Source organism: Pogoniulus pusillus, unplaced genomic scaffold (genome assembly GCF_015220805.1).
Source record: "Pogoniulus pusillus isolate bPogPus1 unplaced genomic scaffold, bPogPus1.pri scaffold_50_arrow_ctg1A, whole genome shotgun sequence".
Lineage (NCBI taxonomy): Eukaryota > Metazoa > Chordata > Aves > Piciformes > Lybiidae > Pogoniulus > Pogoniulus pusillus.
Genome location: NW_026974709.1, coordinates 267,941 through 295,159, shown reverse-complemented (window position 1 = coordinate 295,159; position 27,219 = coordinate 267,941). Strand labels below are relative to the sequence as shown.

Genomic DNA, 27,219 nt, shown 5'->3' with positions numbered 1-27,219 from the left:
AAGAGATTAAAGATAGCATGAAACAACTCAAGGAGGAATTTAAAACCTCCCTATCCCAGTTGGCAAAGGACAGTGAACTTTCTTCTTCACCATCAGAGTGGGTACATGTCTCGGCCATCAGGGATAGGTGTCCTCCTAGAAGACCAATTCACCCTAACTCACTAAAACCTAGACAACAGTCATGTGGGTCTCTTTGGCTAATCTTACGTGACCAGTTTGGTGAAAACATGGATAAATGGGATGGAAAACCTACCTCACTTCTCCTAAAAAGAGTGAGAGAGTTACAGGGTGAGAAGACTGAAAGAGTAGTTGCCTCAGTTTCCCCACATGACTCAGATGGTTCTGGCAATAATTCAACTAACACCATTAAACACTGTGCCAATTGCACTTGTAATGACCAACATTAGGGGGGCCCTGCCTCTTACCAGGCGGAGGCCAGGGACCAGGAAGACAATAGGATATACTGGAATGTATATGTTAAATGGCCTGGTACCTTGAAAATTCAGAAATACAGGGCTCTAGTGGACACGGGTGCACAATGCACATTGATGCCTTCAAACTGTAAAGGAATGGAGTCTATTACTATTTCTGGAATTACAGGAGGCTCTCAAGAATTGACAAGGTTAGAGGCAGAGATGAGTTTGACTGGGAGTGATTGGCGAAGGCATGCCATTGTAACGGGTCCAAATGCACCTTGCATCTTGGGAATTGACTTTCTGAGAGAAGGGTGCTTTAAGGATCCCAAGGGTTTTAAGTGGACCTTTGGAATAGCAACTGTAGAAACTGTTGGAGATAAATGGAAGTTGTCTGCTAGGCCTGAGCTCTCAGATGAGTCTGCAGTTGTTGGGCAGCATAATGTAGAGGATGTGAAGTTGCCAGTTGCCACTCAAATTGTACACCACAGGCAATATGGAACAAACCATGACTCTTTGGTGCCCATACATGATCTGATTTGTCATCTGGAGTGCCAGGACAAGTCGAGCCAGTTTGCAGAGGTAAAAGCTATACAACTTGCTCTTGATGTGGTTGAGCGTGAGAATTGGCCCATGCTTTACCTCTATACTGATTTGTGGATGGTGGCTAATGCCTTATGGGGTTGGCTAAAGGACTGGAAAAGAAATAATTGGCAACGGAAAGGAAAGCCAATTTGGGCTGCTGACTTATGGCAGGACATTGCTACCCGTCTAGAGAAAATCCCTGTAAGAGTACAGGGCTCACATGCCCAAAAGTAAAGCTACTGAGGAACATCAGCACAGCCATCAGGCAGATTTGGCTGCCAAGGTGTTTCAAACCGATGTGAATTGTGATTTGGATTTAGATTGGGAACACTGAGATGAACTGTTCTTAGCCCAGTGGGCCCATGATTCCTCAGGACATCAAGGCAGAGATGCTACCTACCAATGGGCATGGGACAGAGCAATCAACATATCCATGGACGCTATAACACAAGTTATACATGACTGTGATATCTGTGCTGCTATTAAACAAGCCAAGCGTCTGAAGCCCTTGTGGTATGGTGAGCAATGGGCAAAGTACAAATATGGTGAAGTGTGGCAGATTGATTACATCTCTCTACCTCGTTCTCGGACCGGAAAGCAATATGTGCTGACCATGGTGGAAGCAAGCACCGGATGGCTGGAAACCTATCCAGTTTCCCATGCTACTGCACATAACACCATTTTGGGCTTGGAAAGACAAATCCTGTGGCGACATGACGCTCCAGAGACAATTGAATCGGATAATGGTACCCACTTTAAAAATAATCTCATAAAATCTTGGGCCAAAGAGCACGGCCTTGAGTGGCTCTATCACATCCCCTATTATGCACACGCCTCAGGCAAAATTGAATGCTACAACGGCTTGCTGAAAACAATTTTAAAGGCAATGGGGGGAGGAACCTTAAAGAACTGAGAGAAACATCTAGCCCAAGCCACTTGGGCAGTGAATAGTAGAGGTTCCACCAACTGAGCTGGCCCAGCTCATTCAGAGGTCTTACAAAAGATAGAAGGTGACAGGGTTCCTGTCATTCATGAAAATAATTTGTTGGGCAAGTCTGTTTGGGTATTCTCCTCTTCGGGGGAGGCTACTCCTGTCCAAGGGGTGGTTTCTGCTGAAGGACCTGGTCATACATATTGGCTTATGCAGAAGAATGGTGAAATACAATGTGTGCCACAAAAGAATCTGACATTGGCAGAAAGAATGTAGATATGTTGTTATGAGTTCTTTTGCAGATGATTGTGGTGCCCAAAAGCCATGAAGAGCCCGCTATCCATGAGCCCTGAGAGTGCCAAGAGTCCTGCTCTATTCCACTCATCAAAGAAAACATCTGACTGTTCTAGACAACCATTGAGCTAGCCAACACCTGAGATAGCTGGAAATTGAAGAAAGATGCTTGAAGCCTGGACAACGACCATCTACGGTACTGATGTTATCCCTAGTTACATAGAATGACTTGATGCTGCAATGGTAAATTATATTAAAGGGGTGGATTGTGGCCGTTTGAGCTGATTCTCTAGCTCAGACATAGGGGAAAGATGAACACTCCAGGGATAGGCCACATAATGGCAACAGTACTTAAATTAACATAATTTCATTGGAGCATCAAGAGCTTAATATCTAGAAGCACAGCTTGTTCTCCCACTGGCTTCTGCTGCTTCAGCTTCGCCTATCTTCCCCGGCTGCTGTTTTGGCTACTGCTGCTTCTGCTGCTTCACTGCCGCTTGACCCCTCCCCCACCTCCCTTAAGGTTATTGTAGTGTTTTTTTTTCCTTCCTTCTCTAGTTATTATCTCTCTTTACATTGTTATACTTATACTATAAGAAAGTACCATTTCATCTTTCCCTGACTTTCAAAAAAGGGGTCTGTGTTGTGGTGAGTTTATTTCTCCCTGGGGGAGGGATCAGCCCAAACCCGGGACAACAGGGATTTGTTATTTAACTAGCAAACAGTCAAACTATAAACAGAGAGAGGAGTTTTCCCCACGGCTTAATGCCGCTTGGGGTCTCTAATGCTATTCGCCCAGCAGAGCGGGCTGGAACTGATTCTGCTGTTACCTCTGCAGAGGTAACAGATATTTACAGAGGTATTAAAGCTTTTACTCACAACTCTTATTAATTATTAATCACCATCCGAGGCTGCATCACAGCCTGTGCCTAATGTCCAGACATCTCCAGGGTCTCTGCCTGTGGACTTCTGAGGCTGGAATCCTCCCGTCCTGAGGGGAAAGGAAAAATCTTCCCAGCCTCTGGAGAAATAGGTTTTCTGACCTTTTCTTCTGTCACAGAGGTGATCTCTGCCTTTAGTGCTGCTGGCTCCTTCTGGATGCTGTGTCCAGGAATCCTCAGTTGGCAGGATCTCAGGAGCAGAAGAATATCGTGCTGTCTCTGGCACGGTGGTCACGGCTAGCAGGCCGTGTGTGAGTGTGTGCAGACAATCCAGAATCTACTTCCTGGTTATCTCAGCAGCAGTGGCTTTTACTAGGCAATGATAGGCAGCGGGCATGCAAAGTGTGCATGGCTGCTGGGAGTCTGAGCTCCGTAGGTAAAGACAATACAGGATCTGGTCCTGATAGCAATAGTGTGCAGATGTGCACAGCTGGCCGGAGACTATAGGCTCCTTATGTATATATATATATATAGATAGATAGATATAGATATATATATGTGTGCAGGCTTAAATGAGCTCTGCAAGAAAGGTACACAGGCAGGTGAGCTGCGAGTAAGTCAAAGCATGAGTGTCTGAGCCTCTGAGCATTGGAGCTATGCAATGGCATCTGAGCTTGGGGGCCTGAGCGGCTGAGCTATGTAGGGTCTATGCCTGAGGGTCTGAGTTGAGCACATTGTTTACCTGTGCACCCCTATTTATTGAATGTGGGCCGAGATTAGTGGTCCCTTTGGCCACTAGAATGACCAATCAGGTTGGCAGAAGGTTTTTGCCTGGACTTTCCCAAATATGGGGATCACATGGACTTACCCTAGGGAGACACGAGCTGGGTGCGTGGGGGCTTACACAACCTGTTTACAACCAGGGGTCCTGGCAGCATAGGCATGTCCAGGCATGCATAGGCATAAATAAACTTCTTTTTGGGCCTACAGGCCCTCCATGACAATAGCATACAGCAAGGTTGCCTGCGTGTGGCATTTTCTGATTGGTTTTATCTATGCATACAAAGCACAAATCTTCAAGAAGCACTACATCCTTTTGGGGTTAGTAAAGATAACAGTTCCTGCTCTGCGTCCTGGTTACTACTGAATCTCATGCTGCTTCCTTTAGATTTGGGGCTCAGGGTTAGTTCAAGGACTAGGGACAAGCCTCATATTCTGGATTGCTCAGCTCTAATAATTCATGCCCTCCTTTTTAAGCTAAAAATTCCTCCATGAACTGCTATCTGCAGAATTAGCTGTAGTTAGTTGTGCAAGGGGGGACAGTCAGTCAGACCTGTCTCTAGGCATGTGGACAGCCCATATTCTGCTATGTAACCTATCAGAATTATACACACTGTATTAGCCACTATATAAGCATCACGCTTAGCTCAATAAAGGGTATTGACTTGTGCATCACATTGATGTAAGACTCAGTACCAGTCTGTTGTGAAGGGGTTTTGTTTGGGTTTTAGGAGATTAAATATGAGGCCGAATTAGAAAGGTTTTAAAATAATTTAATATTATACACAAAGAGAATTCCCCCCCCCCCCCCCCCCCCCCCCAAACTTATATACAGTTAACCTACACAAGTTCTTTGTATGCGGTTGTGAAATTACTTTACAGAATGTCTATTTACAGCAGAATTAGGAATTTGGTAGAAGTTTGGATAGAGAGTCTGGTGGCATAAAAGTGCCACTGGTAAAGTCTGAAAGTCTATGCTGCTCAAATCGAGATTGTTCATTTACTCAATAGTTGGAGTCACAGTCTCGGTGGTCCCAAATATGTGTGGCAAAGCCATGTCGTTGACCCTCGTGGATCTGAATAGTTCATTTCAGGTATTATTGGGGCACGCTGTCTGAGGAGGCTCCACGGGCACGATCGAGCTGGGAACGACAGGCTGGAGCGGCAGCTGGCCAGGAGCGCCTTAGTCGAATTTTCCCCGGGCCGGTGCGAAGTGCCGTGGGCTGGAAACCATGCAGCGGCGGTGGCTCCAGAGGTGACAAAGAGGCTAGGAGGAGGGTGGCAGGAACACTGAATTGCCCTTTTTATGAGATGTGGGCTCGAGATTAATGGTCCCTTTGGCCACAATACTGTCCAATAAGCATCTGGCAGCAGGCCAAAACATGCCAAATAAGGTGAAATCCATGGGTCTGGTACCCCCAAATATGGAGGGGGCTCAGGTGGGCCCACACCCTCGGCGTGTGAGCTTATACAATATGTTTACCTCAACCTTGCAAGCAGGGCAGGCCAGACTGGAAGGCACCAGGCTTATTGTGCTCCTTTGTCCACTTATTATTTTTTTCCCTGGTTTGGACAGAAAAACACCTTTTGGGGGGAAAACATGTCCGGGCAAGAATAGACTTGTAAACACGGCCATTTGGGCCTATGTGGCCCTCCACCACACGGTCTCTCTATGGATTTGAGGAACACCCAGCATCTGGTGACACCTGATGTGATTCTCAACACAGGAAGAGTCAGAACACAGATGACCAGAGGAAGCAGGGGTCTCGCCTGCTGATGAAGGTAGCCAGGCCTATCCGAGAGGGGTAGGGGACCATGGATCCGCCAATCAGTAGTGGCAAGAAATGGGGGTCGCTGCATTCACAGTGGAAAGAGCTGCTGTGAAAACACTAATGCAGCTTGTGCAAAAAAGGGAGGTACCCCTGAAGGAGTGGAATCCGGGTAAGTTACTGTTGTGGAGTCAAACGAGGGGATATTTAAGAGACTTAAGGCAGCTGTTCAACAACCAAGGTCTGGCAGAAGCAGGAGAAGATTTATGGGAGGCTGTATCTGGCGGACTGTAAATCCGATGTTGAGGGACGAGAAAGGGGAGGTCCATGCTCGGTGAAGAAGCAGCTATGGTGAAAGCTTCTCCAAAACGTTTTCTCTCTGTGAGAGATGTACTTTGGGACAGTCAAACTTTAAAAAGCTGCATTTTGCTGTGCAAAAGAACAACCTTTAATCACCTGGGATGTGATGGGAAAAGCCCTGAGGGATGAAAGAAGCCAGAGCTCCAGAGAGGCTGTAAATTAAGGGAGTGGTACATTGCCAGGTTGGAAAAGTAACAGTATTAAGACTGGTAATCTGCCCCAGGAGGAGAGGACGGGGGAAAGAAATGGGAAGCTGTTGGCTGCCAGGCTATGGAATAAATTTGAGGATGAGAGACTTGTGTTAGTCACTGCTGCTAAGCCGAATGCCATAGAAGTGCTAAGTGCTCAGTTATCATCCCCTGAGGCTTCTGCAGCTCAGATTCGCCTGCCTAGAAAGTTAACTTCTTGGCTGCAAAAATGGAGGATTTGGAGAACAAAGCAGCGAATCTGTGTAGTTGCTTCAGCTCTGCATGGGTTGGCCGAAAGCCGAGGGGGAGAACCCGATTCGGTGGTGGGAGTGTTCCGCTTCAGCCGTGGGAGCCATGGGAGGAGCATCTCCCGCAAGATTTGCCCACTGCAGCCCCCTGCCTGCTAATGCAGTGGGGCCCACTCCCCCTCCCTCTTCCTCCTCCTTTTTTTTTCCTTGCAGCTTCTGTGGAGAAGTGTCTCAGCTCCTAAAGGGACAGTGTGCATTTGCAGCTCCTAACAGGACAGTGTGCATTTGCAGCTCCTAGAGGGACAGTGTGCATTTGCAGCTCCTAGAGGGACAGTGTGCATTTGCAGCTCCTAAAGGGACACTGCATTTGCAGCTCCTAAAGGGACAGTGTGCATTTGCAGCTCCTAAAGGGACAGTGTGCATTTGCAGCTCCTAAAGGGACACTGCATTTGCAGCTCCTACAGGGACAGTGTGCATTTGTGATAGCTTTTTGCAAACTAAAATGCTGATCATGTTTTTAGTTTTTGATTGGAATAGATCATAGAGTTTGAGAATTACTGGATAAGATGTTAAGTAGTTGTTAATTGTAATAGAATATTACAGTTGAAATAGGTTTTGGAATAATTTTAGCAGGGTAATAATGATAAGGCTTAAGTAATTAAAATAGAGTATGTTAAGTAATTGGTAGCCCATATTCTGCTATGTAACCTATCAGAATTATACACCTTGTATTAGCTACTATATAAGCATCACTCTTAGCTGAATAAAGAGCATTGACTTATGCATCACATTGATGTAAGACTTGTCGTACCGGTCCCTGCACGGATTTGAGGAACACTCAGCGGATAATCTCTGTCATGGTAGGTCTGATGGGCCCAAAATAGGCTTATACATGTCCTGGCTTGCCCAGGAATGTTTTTCTGCTTTCCCTCCTCTTATAAGGAGAAGCAACTGTGGGAAAGAAGACAAAAGAACCTGGAGCCACTAAGTCTAAGGACTCTGCCTGCCCAGACTTGTCTTGGTCCTGTGGTAAACAAGGTACACACATTTAGCTTGTGCCTGCCTTCTGCAAGGCCTATGCTTTTGCCAGATTTGGGTAAAGCAAGCCTGTGGCTTTGCCTAATATGGTCAGTCTTGGCTAACTGCCATTCTGATTGGCTATTCTGTGTCCAAAGGGCAATTGATCTCAGCCCTCGTTGGTAGAAGAGATATGCAGGTAAACACAGAGTGCCCTGCTATGCTCTGCCACTCTATTTGTGCCTGCAGTTGCCTGCAGCCATTGCTTACTGCCTTATTGTTTGCCTGGAAGTTCCACTGTCATGAGTTTACCGGGAACAGGCTCCAAATGCCTCCATGCCTGCATGACATCATGCTGAGACTGCACATCACAAGGCATCCTGCCTGCACCTGAGAGTCTCCTGCCGAGACAAGAAGTCCTGGAGATACACAGATCATTCAAAGGAGCCAGGAGACAAGGTCAGAGATTGTTTGCCTCCTTTCCCCAGAAGCCTGGGAAGAATCAAGTCTCAGCAGCCAACAAGACAGAATTCCCTGAAAGTGTTTGGGCACTGTCTGGGTCTGTGGCCAGCCCCAGCAAGTTGGGTAATAATAATTTTGTGAGTAAACACTTAAAAGCTTCTTTGTAATTCTCCATTGCCTTCTGCCATGAGCAGAAAGAGCTCCTCGAGTCCCTCTAGTGGGCGAGCAGTGTATTGACCGCAAGCAGCGTTTGGCCAAAGGAATCTTCTCTTCCAGGTCCATTAATGTTTATATATTTTGCTGATTATTATCTGTAATATGTTTCCATGACAGTGCCAAGACCTGCTGCACAACCCCCCAGGTTCTGTGCTTAAGATGTGGCATTGGAAACTGAAACTTGTCCTGGAGGAGCACGAGCCCAAAAACCGTGCCTTGGTTTGCCCAGGCATATGCTGGGGCCAAAGACCTAAGATGCAACCAAAGACATGTTGCATGTGAGGTATGTGCAGCCTGGCCCTTGTACCACACCCATGAAACTCTCTCTGTGTCTGGCCGTGTTTGGGTAAATCTGGTTCTATAGGTGAAAGTATCAGGTTTCTATCTCTGATGCCATTGGCCTCTCATTGCCTTTGGGTCTGTATTTGTAACAGCCATGAATGTGAGCAACTTGCCTTGTTTTACCTGGAGAAGCCACAAGAGCCACTGCTGTGGCTGCAGCTGAAAGAACCTCCTGATAGCAGCGAGCTCCAAGGCTGCCAACCCAAGGGCTGCAGGGACCAGAGCTGCTCCAAACTGCTCGAAATCACAGATGAACAGCAGCAACCCAAGCACCCAAGATACCCCAATCCATGACCCTTTGTTGTATCCCTGTTGCGGAGGGGGTTTCTCTATACCTCCCTCTTTGGAGGACGAGAGAAATTAATTTGAGGCGGTATTAATTTTTTATAAAAGTTATTTTAATAAAATTAATATTTACAAACTCTTGCTACCCCCAACCACTGTTTAATAATATTTAGTTCTTTGTGCAAGTTTATGAAAACAATTAGGGTATGATATATATAGGGATTTGGTCAATAACTGGAAAATATCAACTATAGACAGAGAGAGAGATTCCCCTTTGGCTTAGTGCCACTTGGGGACTATGCTGTTTGCAGGGTGGGCTGAAACCCTGTGTCTGCTCTAAGGCAGAGGCAACATATATTACAAAGGAATCAAGCTTTACTTATAAGTGCTGCTCTTATTATTAATCACCCTCCTGGGGTTGCGTCACAGCCTATGCCCAGTGTCCGGACTCTGTGGGGCTGGAATCATCCCAGCTTGAGAGGCAAACTAGGTAAATCCTCCTGGCTTGAGGGGGGATGATAAATCTTCCCAGTCTCTGGGGTAAACAGGTTTCCTCTAACCTTTTGTCCTGGTGAAGTGATCTCTGCCTCGATGCTGCTGCTTCTGCATACTGCGAGTCCAGGGATGATCAGCTGGCAGGATTCCAGGAACAGGAGAAGGATGTCCGTGCAGTTTCTGGCACGGTCCTCTGCATGGCTAGCAGGCCGTGTATGTGGGTTGGCAGACAATCCAAAAGGTCTGCAGTCCTGGTTCTCTTGCCAGGCAATAGGCTGGGAGTCTCAGCTCCGTAGGTAAAGCAAGGTAGCTAGCCGATATGCGCAGCTGGCTTTAGGCTTAGGGGGCTATCAGCTCCCCATATATATAAATGGGTGCAGGCCTGAATGTGCTCTGCTTCTAAGGTATGCAGTCAGGTTAGCTGCAAACTGAAATCAATGAACGAGGTCTTAGCCTCAGTAAGCTTCATGTAAGGGCCAGATTCTGTGTCTGGGCCTTGCAAGTCAGTCAGGGCAGCAGAACACTGCAATGTGGAACAGAGAGCTGAGGTATGCTGCAGGCAGGGTCAGGTCTGACGAGAGCTGAGTCTGAACATGTGGTGCTCCTGTGCACCCCTCTTTATAGACTGTGGGCCAATATTAATGGCCCTTTGGCCATCCAAAGTGACCAGTCAGGTTGGCAGTAAGCCAAACTTTACCTTAATAGGTAGGAGCTGTTTGCCTGGACTCTCCCAAATAGGGGCATCACATGGGCGGACCCCAGGGATACACGGACTGGGGGTGTGTGTGTATTACACAACCCTATTCACTATCAAGGATCCTGGCAGAAATACATGTCCAGGCATGTAGAGGCATAAGGAAGGCCTCTGTACGGGCCTTCAGGCCCTCCACAACACTCTCTCAGAGAGTAAACACGTCATCGGGGACAGTGCTGCGTCTGTTTCCATAGCGACCTTACCTGTTTAACTCAGAGTGCTCATCCGCGGCCCTGAGCATCCAGTTATTACCCTCCTTCCTCAGGCAACGCCCTCTGGCCCAGTGTCATCGGCTGACATTACTTTTCGATACGAAAATGTCTGCAGGGTGGTCGGCACGTTTGCCAACCCCGGCCCTCTTGAGCACGGTCTTTTCCGCTGCCGGCCTGCCACAGTCTGACCCGCATGCCTGATTCACTGTTTAGGTGCCATTTGCCAGTGGAGCACCTGGGTAAAATGACTCTTTGTTCACCAATATGGTTAGATGGTCATAGTCTGTTTTATTTCTGTGTACAGTGAGTTACATGCTTTCTTGCAAGAGGTGTGCTCAACTAAGATTGGTTACATATAGAGGGTACAGGGTTACGTGTGAGGCACGGATAGGGTAATATACCATAACAATCAGCCTCTGGGGCTGGCTAACTTTGCCCACATGCAGCTGGCACTCCACCTCCTGCAGCTGCATGTGGGGCGTGCTACCCAGTACCTGGTATCTTAACTCCCAAGATGGACTCAAGGACACTTCCCAGCATGGGTTGCTCATGTTTATCATTTCATGTCCTGTTAGCAAGAAATTCTCCAACAGCTCTTAAGGAGACAGGCACGCATTTCTGACTATAGTGAATTGCGGAGTGTTGAACAGCCTGTGTAAAGTTGAAGATCAAGCCCGGATTGCTCAAAAGAAAGAGAGGGAATTGTGGAGAGATTTTTACTAACAGGACATGAAGTGATAAATAGGAGCACCCATGCTGGAAAGTGTCCTTGAGTCCATCTTGGACTTACGATACCAGGCGCTGGGTGGCACCCCCCACATGCAGCTGCAAGGGGGCTGGGTTAGTCGGCTCAGGGGCTGATCTTACAGGATTGTTATTGTAATATCAACCTATCTGTACCATGCCTGCAACCTTGGAGCTTCCACATATACCAATCCTAAACTAAGTTAGCTGTGCACGCCTCTTCCAAGTAAGCATATAACTCACTGTAGCATGGAAATAAAGGGGAGAATGACCCAAAAGTCGTTTATCCCATGGTGCAACGCCGGTGCTGACCAAACATCCGAGTCTGTGTATGGATTAACTGTAAATAAGTTTGTTTGGTTTCTAATTAATAAATAATATTTAATTGTTTTTATATCAGCCCCATCAGAATTCATATTTATTAACCACCACATCAATACTGGGCTGAGATCAGGAGATCCAGTTCGCAATGGGGTGGTCCAGAGCTGGTACTGGATGTTGCCCTGTACTGGGTTGGGATCAGGACTCGTTTATGTGGGGAGAAGGCCAAGTCTGTGCTTGTGTTTGTACTGGAGAGGGTCCAAGTCTGTACTGGGACAGATCAAGCCATGAGTCTGCTGCACTCTGCTGGGGTCAGAGCCCAGTTCCTGCTTGTTCCCCCAGGATCTTCTGTTCTCCAGGTGGGACGAGCCCAGGTCCATGGTCACACACAAGAAGCTCGATACTGATGTTTGCTGCTCCTTAAGAGTTTCCAGCCCAGATCCCTCAAAGATTTTTCTCACTTCCCTTTCTTCTCTCCACTTCCTCTGTCCTCTCCACTGAGAGATGCTGGGTAATGACAAAGACCTTCAGACACCTCCTCAATCTGTCCACACCACCAAGGACACAGCTTGGCTTCCCCCTCTCTCCTACACCTCCACATCTTTGGCACCTTCCACAAACTACACCAAAAGCCCCAGTGTGAGTCTGATCCCTGCATAATCTCTCACTGCAAGCCAGACAGTGACATTTTTCTCTCCTAGGAACTTTGCAGTCCTGTCCAGCTCTCTTTAAGCTCTCCTACCTCCCTTGCCTTCTCTCCAGCACCAATGTCCTCTCCCCAGCACAGCCTGGTGTGGCCTGGCACCATTGCAGGGTGCTCCAGGCAGTAAAAAACACAGCTCCAGTTCCTCTGTAGGGCACAACAACTGCTGGAGAATGGAGAAGAGTGAGTCCAGAGCTGGATGACATCCATGGTGCAGTTCAGAAGGTCATGCCCTGGTCCGATGGCCATGGTGCTCTGGAGGCCAGTTCTGTCCTAGCAGCAACTTCAGCCTGTCCCTTCCTGCAGTCTCAGCACTGCCATACAGCAGGACAGCGTCCGAGCTGCCAGAGCACTCAGGCCTTGCCCCAACACAGAGGCTCAGCAGGAGAGTGTGGAAAGGAAGAAAGAGAAGCTCAAGACAGCCAAAGTGCTGTGGCTCCCTGGCACTGGTGCTGCTCTGGGACTCTTTTTTTCCCTCCACTTCTGCACGCAGACAGTGCCCTGCAGCTCCAGAGAAGGCTTGGAGGAAATAGCTCAGAGAAACAAGTCCCTGCAGGGTACTTTCTTGTGCTGAACGCAGAGAGAGCAGAGCTCCTCCTGTCTGCAGTCTCTGGGTCACACCAGACAGGTCAAGACTGAACCAGAAAGGGTCTGAAGAAAGGCATTTCTGTGAGAACATTCTCACATGGGTAACCCCACCAGCAGCAGCCACAACCAGATCAGCCAGGCTGAGCCCACGCTGAGTGACATCAGAACTGCTCTGCAGGAGAAGACAGTTTATTGCTTCTGAAACCATCCAGTGATCAGTTTACTCAGGGCATCCTTGAGCTCCTGGTTCCTCAGGCTATAGATGAGAGGGTTCATTCCTGGAGGTACCACTGAGTACAGAACTGCCACCACCAGGTTCAAGGAAGGCGAGAAGAAAGAAGAGGGCTTTAGATAAGCAAATGTGCAAGTGCTGACAAAAAGGGAGACCACAGCCAGGTGAGGGAGGCAGGTGGCAAAAGCTTTGTGGCGTCCCTGCTGAGAGGGGATCCTCAGCACTGTCCTGAAGATCTGCACATAGGACACCACAATGAACACAAAACACCCAAATGCTAAAAAGACACTGACCACAATGAGCCAAACTTCCCTTAGGTAGGAGCTGGAACAGGAGAGCTTGAGGATTGGGGGAATTTCACAGAAGAACTGGTCCACGGCATTGCCCTGGCAGAGGGGCAGTGAAAATGTATTGGCTGTGTGCAGCAGAGCATGGAGAAAGCCACTGGCCCAGGCAGCTGCTGCCATGTGGGCACAAGCTCTGCTGCCTAGGAGGATCCCGTAGTGCAGGGGTCTGCAGATGGCAACGTAGCGGTCGTAGGACATCACAGTGAGAAGGGCAAACTCTGCATCAATCAAGAATAACAAAAAGAAGACCTGAGCAGCACATCCTGTGTAGGAGATGTCCCTGGTGTCCCGCAGGGAATTGGCCATGGATTTTGGAACAGTAGTGGAGATGGCCCCCAGGTCAAGGAGGGAGAGGTTGAGGAGGAAGAAGTACATGGGGGTGTGCAGGTGGTGGTTCCAGGCTATGGTGGTGATGATGAGGCTGTTGCCCAGGAAGGCAGCCAGGTAGATGGCCAGGAAGAGCCAGAAGTGCAGGAGCTGCAGCTGCCGAGTGTTTGCAAATGGCAGGAGGAGGAACTGGGTGATAGAGCTGCTGTTGGACATCTGCCCTTTCTGAGAGTGGGGCACTGTCCGCATAGAAGAAGAAGAGAGTGACAAGTTAGTGGAGACTTCTGTGAGCAAAATCAAAGCCATGTCCCACAGATCCTCCCATGTCACACACACACACCCTCTGCTTTTTCTCAGAGACCTTCCTTCAGGTCCAATTGTAGAGCCCTTCTTGGTGCTGCCCAAGGGTAGGATGAAGAACAAAGCCTCTGCCCACAGGCTCTGGAGTAGCCAGCCCTGCTCTGCAGCAGTAGGAAGGGGCAGCAACCACTCCTGGTGCTCAGCTGTGTCCCATAGAAGCCCTCTAATGCAGAACACTCTGTCCGCATCTGCACTGCCAGGGTTAAGAAACGGGTGGATGAGGCACAACCTTGCTGACATGGAGGTGATCACACTCCCATGTCACCCTGGAAAGCCACCAGACACTCATCCTCTCTCAAGGTCCCAGCACCCCACTTGTAGCCCAGCACACTCCTGGTTCGGTGTCCCCTGGAAGGCAGCACAGCCTGGATGGACATCCCAAGGGTCCTGACTATGGCAGCTTCTGCAGGGAGTCAGCTCATTGCCTAACCTCGCAGACTGCACTGCTCAGAGCCTCACAGGTTGGAGGTCAGCTGAGACACCTTATTGCTGTGGATCCAACTGCACAGAAGGTATCACAGGGTCTGTGCCTGACTCTGCAGCTGAAGCTCCCATCCTCATACAGGTGTCAGCAATACCAAGAGCATGTGACCAAGGCAAGAACAGAGGTAGATGGGCACTCAGGAGAGCCCTTCCCCAGCTCTGCACACCACCTCCCAGAGAACATCACTGCAGGAGAGTTCTGGAGAGTGGAAACTGGGCACATGGCAAAAGAGCTGCACTCCATCTCTTCTGATCTGCTGGACCAGGAGGTGACTAAGGGCTCAGACCTCCGGGGTTGGGGCTGTGCCAGGTGGCAGAGGACATGAGAGGTTGTTGCTCGAGAAGGAGCCTGCACTACAGGTCACAGTTGGGATGTGCCTAAATCTGCCCTGCAGCAGAGTTTCTCTTGGCACCTCCCTCCCTGCCCATGCTCTCTGACCCCACTTCTCTTTTGACAGAGCCCAGCCCCTGTGTGCCCTGCTCTGCCCCACAGCCACTCTGTGTGCAGGGCTTCAGGAAAAGATGGCACAAAACCTGAGCAAACTGGAAAGGTGAAGCTGGAGTTACCTGGAGGCTGCTGGTGGTGCAGGCACATGCTAAGGTGCCCAGGAAAGCTCCTTGTAGTGGTGTAGTAGTCCCAGCCCCTGCTCTAACAGCACAACTGAGTTTTTCCCCTCATCAAGCCAAACCAGAAAAACTGGAAGTACAACTTGAGGAGAGCAAGAACTGGGTCAGGAACCCTCTGCCCTGGGCATAGGTATGAAAGTCCCCTTGGAAATGAACTGGGGGTGAGCTGGAGCCGTGAGCAGCCCTGACCCACACAGCACCCTCTCCACAGCAGAAGGACCCTACCCACCCATGCTCTGAAGGTTGGCTCCTTCCATCCACAGCTTCTCCTCACAGTGCCCTGGGGAGCTCCCTGGGCAGGGTGAGAGCTGCGACTTGCAGGAGGCAGAATCCCTGCCTCAGCACACAGCCCCTGGGCTGCAGGGACCTCACTTTGAGTGACAGCCCTGACCACCCCTGTCTGCACCCCAAGGCTTCACAGCTCTTCAGAATGGCCTGAGGAGACCTTCTGGAGAGGGAGTCCTGCTTACAGACCCCCCCACCCCCAGCTGTGGCTGTGCCAGCTGTAGGAGAGGCATCCAGAGACTGCACCTGCACTGCCCTGCACCCACAGACTCACTGTGTCAGTGACTGCAGTGACTTCTCCAGTGAATTCTTAGTCACTCTCTAGTCCTGGCCACCTTGAAGCTCTCTCTGCCTTCCTCATTTCCCCAAGATCCCCAGCAGGGCCCTCAGCCCTGCTGCACTGTGCAGAGGAGCTGCTCCTGGGCAGAGATGTTCCCCTGCAGCTCTACCTGATTGCCAGTGGCTCCCTCTATCCTGGGAGCCTGTTCCAATAAGGCAGCAGAGGGCCAGCCCAAGGCATTTTTAAGGACCCCGCTGGTGGATTTGCTGCCTTGTCCATGAACCTCAGAGACTGCTAAGTTGAAGAAACCTCTCCAGAATTCAGAGGCAAACTCTGAAGTTTCTTGAAGTGTTAATGGGTCCCATGGAGGGATGTTGGAAAAGTTTCCCCAGTGCCTGGTTAGAGCAGAAGGAGACAGTGGATGCAAGGGAAGCATCACTGGAGGCACTGAAGCATCTCCTGGGTCTGGACAGAACAAAGAACTGGAGGCAGTACTGACAGGTCAGGAAATCAGCTAAAGGTGGCTCTGATGCTGAGTAAACCTGGAGGGGGTTTATTAATGCAAAGGGCCAAGCTCTGACCCCCAGCCCCTGGGAAGGGAGATCCTGTCCCTCATATGTAGCTCTGGCCTCTTGTGGAGGCAGTGGGGAGTGAGGGTGTAGGAAATCCTGTGACACTTTGTGGCCTCCAAAAGAAGAAGCAAGGATTAAATCCACTCCAGGACCGCAGCAGAAACTTCTGGCAGCATTTCTGCATCAGACACAGCTTGTGCTGAGCAGATGGCTGCAGAGGCTGTTCCTTGTGAGCAGGCTGGGTCAGGTTTTACTGTGCTTTGCTTGCCCAGAGACAGCTCCTGATAGAAAGTAATCAAATGTTCCCTTGCAAACCATTTTGAGCAGATACTTTTCAGAACAAACACCCCTCCAGCAGTGTTTTAATGAGCCCCATGGAGTATTTGGGGCAGAGTCCATGATCCTCAGGTGCTGAGCCTGAACAAGCCTCTCCAGAAGTGCAAATCAGAAGCAAACCCCAAAGCACCTCGAAGCATTTATTGGCCCCACTGAGGGTTGTTAGTGACAAAGCCTCCCAGGAGCTCCTTAGAGCAGCTCATTGAGGCCATGATTGCCTCAATGGGAGACAAATGCAGAGGGCAGGGCAGAAAACCTTGGCTTTGGTTTATGGAGCAGAAAGGCCAAGCCCTGACCACAGCCCTTGGAATAGCAGAGCCTGAAAGCCTCAAAGGAAAGTTTCTCCTCCCAGGCCTTGTTGGCAAAGGCAACTGCCAGAGCCAAGTGGACAGCAACCTTGGTCCTGTTGGGCTTTCATCCTGGCCAGAGCCCTTGGCCATACCTGCTGCAGCCTGTGCTACACTGTGCCATGCCTGCAGCGCTTTCCTTCAGGCTGTTGACTCCCATCTTGCTTCCCCACCCCTTCACTGAGGCGTCTCTGCTCCCAGTGGCCATTCCTTGAGACCTTTGGGTGACTTCATCCATATCAGGTCTACCCTCTGAGTGACATTTCTTTGTCCTCATCTCCAGTCTGAACCTTTCAAGCTGCACTCTGTTGAAGTTTTGTTCTCTCCCCACTACCTAGAAGAGCTCCATCACCTGAGGTATGGAAAATGAGACCTTACAACAGGCAGAGTGTTATTGGGAAAGATTGTTTGCCACTGTGGGGAGCCTGACTGTGCTTTTGGGAGCCTGTTGAATTCAAGCACAGGAGAACTTGGACATGTTTGAGAAAGAGAATCAGGATCTGGAAGAGGAAAGGGCACAAACGCAGAACATGTGGGATCGGCCAGCCATGCAGATCCAAGTCCACTGTGGCTTTAAGAGCTCAAGCAACAGCAACAATTCTCCAGCCCCATCCAGTGTCTGGCACAGGAGAGCTACTCCCATACTGTGTTCCAAAGGGAAAAACGGGTGAGCCTCACACTGAATCACCTGGTTCAACATCAGGGAGAAACATCTCAGAGGTGAGTGGAGTGAGCTCTTCTGCAGCAAGCATAAAAGAAGCACAGGTAGTAGCCATAATTAAGAGAGAAACGTGGTGAGGACATAACCAGGGTCAATCAACAACCCAAATTTGTCCCCACACCAGAGCTCAGTTCAGTGAGCTGCAGGATAGATTTTCTCAGCACACTGAGGAACCTGAGGCTGAATATTTGTGGTGAGTGTCTGCACATGGCAGAGACATAATTCTGCTGGGTTCTGAGGAAGCTGCAGGCTTCTGGAGTCCTGGGGTGCTCTTAAAGGAAGGATCTGCTGGGAACCAGACCGTTACAGCTCAAGTAGCTTTCAGGGCAGGAGGCCTACATCTCGCAGACAGAGAGGAACCCATCTTGATCTGGGTGAAAAACTGCCAGGTCCTTGCAGTTTGGGTTTGCTATGGGGAAATAGGAGACAGCGTAGAACAGAACATTATAACTGATACTGAGAACATAGAAACAAAACAGGTAGTCATATAATCACATGCAGAAGGGAATAAGGCAGCAAGGAGATGGCTCAATATGAGCTATGCTATCCAAGCGATCCACTCTTTATTGAGACCATGTGCTAGTTTGAAGCAGGGTAGAATGTTTTGGTGAGAAAAAGTAGATCATAGGCTGTGAAAGGAAAACAATGGTGATGTCTACTTCCCTCAGAGTCTTGCTGAAGGAGAAATGAAAAGCATTAGATAACACTCTTGCCATTTTGCTGCACTCTCTGGCTGGGCTTTGACTGAGCTGCATCTCCCTAAACTCACCTGCCACTCACCTTTGCTTCTTAACCTCTTGGCTGAACTTCTGTTCTTCCTTAGGACTGGGGTAAGGTTGAGAGGTGCAGGGGTGGTTGGGAGCCCCTCCTGGGGACTCAGGTTTCTGGGAGGGGAGTTGTGTTTCTGTATTACCTTTTACCTTGTATCTTTCTGTCTATAACTGTATATACTGTAAATATCTGCTTGTATATTGTGCTGCTGTAAATAAATAGCTTCATTCACATTCCCAGAGCCGGCTGAGTCGAGTTGGGTATTTCTAAAGTGGGGGGGGCGCAGGGTACACCCAAACCATCACAAACCATCAGGCTTCAAGTTACAAAGCACACAGTTTTCAGTTAGGGTGAGAAAAGCGAGCTCATGCAGCATGCAACGTGGTACTTTTCACTAGCATTTGGCGCATCTAAATATTTGAATATGCATAATCCTCCCTACTTGCGGTTACTGCAAAAGCATTTAGTGCACCTAGATATTGGAATCTGCATATTCCTCCTATTTCCCTCCTACTCTGCACACAGTCCCACAGAAGAAATTCCTATGAGCTTCTTCACACACACTGTGCTGTGGTTTACTGCAGCTCCAGTGCTCAGACCTCACACCCAAGGCTTGATTGTACAAGCTTCCAGGGGCTTGTGCCCCCTCTCTTTCAGCCATCTCCCAACAATCACATGTTGTCTAAGAGGAGAGGCCATAAAGAAGAAGAACTGGGTAACATCCGTCATCAACCTGTCAGTAAGCCTCCTTGATGAGGAGAAGCAGATGACCACCAAGAGCATAAATTAGCTCAGACCGATAAGGACACTGCAAACCTGCAAGGTCACCAAGTTCCAGGCAAGAGATGAAAAGTACATCATGAGGAAGACCCACAGCCTTCCTCCCAGAGACCACCGCCCACATCTAGAGGATGCCTGCCCACGATTCCTGGAGGGAACTACACAGGTGCAGAGGACTGATAAGCTAATTAGCACACAAAGCGAGAGTAGGCGAGTTAAAGCAGTGAATATGTATAGGTGCCCTGAGAATGTGTACGGTCTCACTCCATAAATGTGGGATGGCTTGCTGCTTCGGGTGTGCACGTCTGTGGTGGAGAGATCCCCCCTGCAGCTGCGTGCAATAAACATACCTACTTTATAACTTCTGAGTTAGAGTCATTCCCATAGGTCACTGCTTACATGTTCTTCCCGATAAAGGCTCCTACCAGACACAGGGCAGAAGGAGGAGGAAAGGAGAGCAAACTGACCTTGTTGTGAGCTTATAGATAGCGGAATTATGGGACTGAATAACAATCTTCTAGTCCGCAGAAGATTTTTAACCCTATAGTCTCAACCTGGGACAGCGAAGAAAGGAGCACTCTGTTTAATCATTGTTCACTCCTAACACCTGCATGGTGCACATAGAAGAGGTTTTGTCTCTTGAAATGTAGTGATGAGTGCAGCTGCAGCATTTGCATGGTTGAACTGTTGAAGGCAGTCATCAGAACATGCAGGGGTATCTGTGACTGATAAGCTGATGGAGTCGCTGTCCCTGGAGGTGTTCAAGAAAAGACTGGATGAGGCACTTTGTTGGAGAATTCTTGTTAGCAGAGGACACAGAAATGATAAACATGAGCAACTGTGCTGAGAAGCGTCCTTGGGACGCTGCTAGCCCAGGAAATCAAACTGTAAACAAGTGAGCACCTCACACACAGCTGCAGTGGGCAGAGTTAGATAGCCAAGGGGACTGGAGTAGGTGGTCTGGAGGGCTGACCCTTAGATTGTTATGGTATGCTGACCTATCTATGCCTTACAAGTAACCCTGTACCCTCTGACTGTAACCAATCTTGGTGGAGCACGCCTCTTGCTAGAATGCATATAAGTCACTGTATCACAGAAATAAAGTGGATTTGACCATCTAACCATATTTGTGAACCAAGAGTCATTTACCCATAGCGCTCCACCAAAAATTGGCACCTGAACAGTGAAACAGGCATTTGGCTCAGACCGAGGCAGGCCAGCAGCGGGTAAGACCGCTATCAGGAGGCCAGAGGGTTGGCCCGAAGAGAAGGGGCTGATCATCCTGCAGACATTATTCGTATAAAAAAAAATATCGTCATCCGGTGCCGCTGGACCGGATAGCGCTGCCTCAGGACAGGGGTAGTTGCTGGATGTTCATTTTGCAAGTGAACAACCCGAGGGTATAGGTAAGCCCAACATGGAATCTGATGCGGCACTGTGTCTTCTGGCATGTGTTCTTTCTAAGAGAGGGCTTCCGTCAGAAATTAAGAAGCTCCGGGAGCTGTTGGCCTGGGCGCAAACACAGGGTCATATGAGTGAGCCTCCCATGATCTTTAAGCCAGATGTGTGGCAGGAGGTCAGAGACATGTTGTGGCACGCAATTATTAACGATGGAAAAGACTCTAAGACAGCTCAGCATCTAGGTCCCACCTGGTGTAATGTGCTCCATGTGTTGCTAGAGATGAAAGCTGAAAGAAACGCTGAAATGGCGGCTTCTCAGTCGCTGCTGGCCACGCCGGCCGTCGCAGGCAGTTCTGGCACATGCGCGGTGCCAGCTTCCACCTCTGTCCCCACCCCAAGCGCTCCGTCGCTGCCTGTGGTTGAGAAAGAGAGCTTGGTAGCTCAGTTTTTTGGACTTAGGCGTGCCGCTTCAGTCAAGGGCATGACTGGGAATATTGCCAGCTCAGTGGCAGAGTTGAAAAAGAACATGCAGCACAATCCAGGTGGACAGCCATGCTGCCAGCCCCGCGCCCCGCCTCCACCCCCCCCTCCCTACTGTGGCCACGCACGATAAACCGATTGTTGCCACACCGAGCCTGACAATGGCAGTGCAGCTGGAGGGGTGTGCTCTGGCAGCTCAGCGTGCATTAGAGGCCACCGGTCACCCATGGCTACCACTGACAATACCAAGCGGTCACTGGAACAAGTAGTTAAGATATTAGAGAAATGGACACCTGACCGTGCGAAACAACAGAACGGGCTGCTGCACCCAGCGCTTCAGATACGATCAGAAGCAGCCAGGCAGATGTTATATTGGCTGTTCTCCGCTGACCGCTGCATGCCTGTGGACTGCCGTAACTTGGCCAGTCTTATCCTGACACCTTCCCAGTTTCTCCTGTGGGAACGGGAGTGGTCTTGGCAGGCAACCAGGGAAGCCGCTCATCACCAGCGGACTGGGGATCCCTTGTATGGGATTACACCCGACATTCTAACTGGTCGGGGCAGCTACCAGTCTACGGAGGTACAACTCCATTTCCCACAAGAGCTTGTCCTGGAGTCCTGTATACCCCTAAGTTCCTCTCCTGCCGTGACTTCAGGGGAGAGGGAAAGCCACCTGGTTCCCCCCCTGCTTCGCCTGCCCTGCGGGTGTGAAGGGGGGTGAGCAAAGGGGTCCTGCCCGCATGAAGAGTGCCCCGTGCAATGCCCACGCAGGAATCGGGCTGGGATTGGCTGTGCGCTTTTGCACCTAAGGAAGTGGTAACTCTGCCCTTTGGCTAGCGAGGGTATAAATATTGGGGGGCTTCCCTCCTTTGGGGCTTCCTGCCTTGGAGTTTGTCCCGCTTGGAGTTGGTTACTGCCTGAACCTTCATGCTCCCCCACCTCTCTCGCCTAAGCTGAATACAGAAAGCTTTGAAGAAATGCTTCACCTATTGACACCCTTTGTAAGCCTTAACGACCCTTAATGGTCTACCGGCAGCTGCTAAAAAGGAATGGGAGAGACAGACCACTGATCGTGAGCTATTTTGGCTCAACTTTATTAGTAAGAAAACCACTATTAATTAATAGCTAAAGCCTTTTCCAACTTCTGACTTCCAAAATAGTCAGATTATCGATGGTATCCCTGTAGATAATTCTCAAGCAACTGAATCTGCTAATTAAACTAAATTAATCTTTGTATATATAGTTTTGGGGGCAGGTTTTGGGAAAATAAAACAACTCTATTTTTGTATAAAATTCCCAGCTCGGCCACACATTAATTCCTGCCTCCACAACAGAATGGTGCGTCAAATGCAGGGTAGTTCAATCGTAGAATTTCTACATGAAAAGGGATGCCTAATCACAGGACTTGATTTAATTTGGGCTCATCAAAATTGTAAAAATCCGGAGAAAATATTGGAGAAATTAGCTGAGAGCTCAGACCCTGTGATTACCGAGTCTCCAAAGGAGTATTACACTGTTGTTTTGGGGTCACTGGTGACCCAGGCTCTGGCTGAATTCGAAAATTATGAGAAAATAATTCAGGCCTTGGAAAAGGATTTATTAGGGAAAAAAGCAAGGAGCCAAAATATCTGGGAAAACATGCTGGCACAGACAAAGAGCCTTACCAAGGCGTTAAGCACCCAGATGAAAGAGAGGCTTGTAACTTTGTCAGACACCAGATCGTCAGCCTCCCCCTCTGCATATGAACTGAGCGATTCGCAGGAACCGGGGAGAAAAGCAGAGAATGTCCTGAGGGACTATTTGGGAGAAAGGAGTTCTCCGAAATCAGGCAGGAGAAACTCTGCTACTGACTCAGAGAATTCTCCTGTATCTGCCTCTGTGCGGCAAAAAAACGCAAAGCCACACAGAAAGCCCAGGTCCTGACCGGACCCTCCTGTAGCTAGTGGCAAAGAGAGCTCCGGTGAGGAGGGCACCATGGTGCAAAAACACGTGCTGCTTGTAATAAAGATTGAGACCTCGAAGGGCAAAAAAGGTGGTGCAGGGTCCACCATTATCAAAAGGCAGTACACAGACATACAGCTCAGTGACCTGCAGGTCAAATATGCGAGAGAGCCTGGTGACTCAATGGCAGAGTACGTGTACAGAGTCTCTCGAGCTGGTGGGGACAAAGTCCTTCTAGACTCTGAGGAAGCAGCTGGAGACCGGGGGGATGATGTGTTCCTGACGCGTGAACTCGAGGGGACGCACAGCCTCACCGCCTGGATAGCTAACTGGGCAAGCAGTGTCCGTCCAGCCCACTGGAGAGAGCCGACAGAACTGAGGGTCACCAGCTCCTCTGAGTTCATCACTGCTCTCCACAGACTCGCCTGTGTCCAGGCTATATATGATAAGGGAAAATATGATTGCCCCTTTTATGCTCCTCTGGACCCGGAGAGACTGCACCCTATTATAAAGGGTTTGCTAGCAACCCTGCAAATTCAAGCAATGAGGAATATAGAGAAGATTCAAAGGGTGATTGCAAAAAATGCAGAGGATGATGCCAAAGAGCATGTAATGACTTGGGCTGAGCTGTTCATAGAATCATAGAATCATAGAATCAACCAGGTTAGAAGAGACCTCCAAGATCATCCAGTCCAACCTATCACCCAGCCCTAGCCAGTCAACTAGACCATGGCACTAAGTGCCTCATCCAGTCTTTTCTTGAAGACCTCCAGTGACGGTGCCTCCACCACCTCCCTGGGCAGCTCATTCCAATGCCAATCACTCTCTCTGTGAAGAACTTCCTCCTAACATCAATCCTATACCTACCCCGGCACAACTTGAGACTGTGTCCCCTTGTTCTATTGGTGGTTGCCTGGGAGAAGAGGCCACCCCCCACCTGGCTACAATGTCCCTTCAGGTAGTTGTAGACAGTAATAAGATCACCCCTGAGCCTCCTCTTCTCCAGGCTAAACAACCCCAGCTCCCTCAGCCTCTCCTCATAGGGTTTGTGTTCCAGGCCCTTCACCAGCTTTGTTGCCCTTCTCTGGACATGTGTCTTGGAGTCCTGTACCCCTAAATTCCTCTCCTGCCCGGACTTCGGGGGGAAAGAGGAAAAGCCGCCTGGTTTCCCCCCCCCCCCTCGCCTGCCCTGCAGCCGTGAAGGGGGCGGGGACTGCCCCGTGAAGGGGGCGACTGCCCCGTGAGTTCCCGCGCTGGAGCCAGGCTGGGATTGGCCGTGCGCTTTCGCGCCTAAAGTGTGGTAACTCTGCCCTTTGTCTAGCCAAGGTTATAAATATTGGGGATCTTCCCGCCTTTGGGGTTCCCGCTTTGGATTTTGCCCGTGTTGGATGCATGTCTCTGCCTGAGTTCGTTCACTCCCTTGTGCCTGGACTGCAGAGAGACTAAGGACTTGCTTTGGTGTTAGGCACACCTTTGTCTGCCTAACGACCCTTAACGACCCTTAACGACTCCTGCAGCCGCTGGAGGAGGAAGACAGACCGCACGAGCCAGCCTGAGTGAGTTATTTGGCTTAGCTTAATTTAGTAAGAAACCGCTATTAATTAATAGCAGAGTCCTTTTCCAAAAACTGACTTACAAATATATATAGTCAGATTATTAATGGTATCCTTGTAGAATTCTCATGCAACTCAACCTGTTTATCAAACAAAATTAATCTTTGTATATATAGTTGTGGGGGCGGGTTTTGTAAAAATAAAAAATATCTATTTTTGATAAATTTTCTTCTCAGCCACGTATTTCTGCCCTCCGCAACATTATGGCGCAGTGTATGCTGGGTAGTTCAATCATAGAATTTCTACAAGAAAAGGGATGCCTAATCACAGGTCTTGATTTAATTTGGGCTCAGAAAAATTGTAAAAATCCGGAGAAAATCCTGGAGAAATTAGCTGAGCGCTCAGACTCTGTGATTACAGAGTCTCCAACGGAGCATTTCTCTGTTGTTCTGGGGTCAGTCGTGACCCAGACTCTGGCCGAATTTGAAAATTATGAAAAAAGAATTCAGGCCTTGGAAAAGGATTTATTAGCAGAAAAAGCTAAGAGCCAAAGTATCTGGGAAAGCATGCTGGCGCAGACAAAGAGCCTGACCGCGGCACTGACTGCCCGGATGAAAGAAAGGCTTGTAACGCCTGCAGACACTACCTCTTCGGTCTCCGTGTCTGAATTTGAATGGAGTGATTCGCGGGAATCGGGGAGAAAGGCAGAGAATGCCCCGAGGGGCTCTTCAGGGGAGAGGAGTTCCCCGCAACCAGGCACAAAAGACTCTGCAAGAGACTCAGAGAATTCCTCTGCACATGCCTCTGCGTGGCAGAAAGCCTCAAAGCCACGCAGAAAGCGCAGGTCCCGACCGGACTTCCCCGTAGCTAGCGGTGAAGAGAGCTCCGGTGAGGAGGGTGCCACGGTGCACAAGCACGTGCCTGTGCACAAGCACGTGCTGCCTGTGATAAGAACTCAGTCCGTGAAGGGCAGGAAAGGCGCTGCAGGGACCTCCGTGATCAAAAAACAGTTCACAGACGCACAGCTCAGTGACTTACAAGTCAAATATGCGAGAGATCCTGGGGACTCAGTCGCTGACTATGTGTATCGAGTGTCCCGAGCCGGTGGGGACCGGGTCCTTCTAGACTCGCAGGAAGCTGCTGGAGACTGGGGGGATGATGTGTTCCTGACACGTGAACCCAAGGGGACACACAGCCTCACCGCTCGGATAGCTTACTGGGCAAGCAGTGTCCGTCCAGCCTACCGGGGGGAGCCGACGGAACTAAGAGTCACCAGCTCCTCTGAGCTCATCACTGCTCTCCGCAGACTTGCCTGTGTCCAGGCTATCTATGATAAGGGACATTATGATTGCCCGTTTTATGCCCCTGTGGACCCGGAGAGACTGCACCCTATTATGAAGTGTTTGCCAGCAACTCTGCAAATCCAAGTAATGAAGAATGTTGAGAAAATTGAACGTGTGCTTGGAAAAAATGCAGAGAACGATGGTGCTAAAGAGCACGTAATGACTTGGGCTGAACTGTTAACTGACTTGAATGCCCACGGGCTGCAGTTTGGGTTTGGGTCTCCTGAAGGAAAAGGGGCTGGGGAGAGACAGTCTCGTGCTTCTCCCCCAGAAAATCCCAGGACTCTGCGCAGGCAGGTCCGGCCAGTGCAGGACTGCCCCCCAAGGGGGACCGGTCCTTCAGGCTTCTCCCCGAGGGGAAGGGGCAGAGACCCACAGAGTGACTGGAGACCCAGAGGAAAGAACAGTTGGTATCTACAAGCCCTGACTTTAGGGGTACCAAAAACTGTTTTAAGGCAGCTGGCAGACTGGCAGCTGAAGGATCTAGTGCGGTGCCTTCAGCAATCAGCTGCAAAATCCAGAGGCAGCCGCGAGAAGCTCAGGGCCAGTGACAGCAGCACGCCCAGCGGTGGCTCCCAGAGCGGCTCGCCCAGAAGCGGCAGCCCCCCCGCTGGGAACTGCAGCTCGTCCCCAGACAGAAAGGTTAACCCTTTCTCGTCTCCCACATGGGAGGCAAAACACTGAATTAGTGTAATAGTGGCTCGGCAGCTTTTAATGGTCAGCAGTCACGGGGAGAGCTACAGAAGCCCCCAGAATAAAGACCTGCTGCCTAGGTGAGCCACGTGGTCACTGACCACCTGCCCCAGTACAAAAGGCCAACCTATAGGGGTAGTGCCAATGACACTGGGTAAACCCAGAGGCTTATATGCCTGGGAAGCCCTAGATGCAAATGGAAAAGGCCACCGGATCAGTGCACGGTGGATCGTCCCCAACTATTACTTGCTAAGCCTGGCCTTTATAGGCCGAGGCAGGTTTTGTCTCCTTACAGGTTAAGGTCGAGGCGGAGGACCAGTTCCTGACCACCTGACCAGCACCTGGGAAAGGGAGAGTCAGCTACACGAGAGATGGAGTCATATCACCGGGGTGGCCAGTGGATGATGGCATCAGGACCCACGGACTGTGACCTCCAGCCATGGACTCAGAGCATCCAAGGCTCTGCCATGAACTTGGTTGCTCTACCAGGAACAGAGCAATCTTCAAATTGACTGTGTAGCTTTATTTAATACTGTTTGGGCTATTGTTAAGCCTTGTTAAGTATTGTTAAATATTGTTGGGGCGATTAATGTGTTACCTATTGTTAATGTTGGAAAAGGCTAAGCCATATATATATATTAATAGGTTCCTAAATTGAAGGGGGATCACCTCTCACTCAAGTTCTAGACAAAGATGCTCATTACCACCGGGGTGGGATGTCCTGGAGTCCTGTACCCCTAAATTCCTCTCCT

General features: G+C 49.6%; 2 protein-coding genes across 3 annotated transcripts in view; one reads left to right on the top strand and one right to left on the bottom strand.

Annotated features, from left to right (window-relative positions):
• Window positions 1-27,219, top strand: part of LOC135174234 (gastrula zinc finger protein XlCGF26.1-like) — a 203,351-nt gene that overhangs the window by 71,480 nt on the left and 104,652 nt on the right. The gene's annotated exons all lie outside the window — the stretch shown is intronic.
• Window positions 12,273-14,275, bottom strand: LOC135174239 (olfactory receptor 14A16-like). The gene has a single exon (XM_064141465.1). It carries the CDS (start codon window positions 14,092-14,094, stop codon window positions 12,778-12,780), a length of 1,317 nt encoding a protein of 438 aa, XP_063997535.1. The 5' UTR covers window positions 14,095-14,275; the 3' UTR covers window positions 12,273-12,777.

Bases quoted from the DNA above. Each gene is read 5' to 3' on its own strand.
- LOC135174239 (XM_064141465.1), bottom strand. From the start codon at position 14,094: ATGTCAGCAAGGTTGTGCCTCATCCACCCGTTTCTTAACCCTGGCAGT.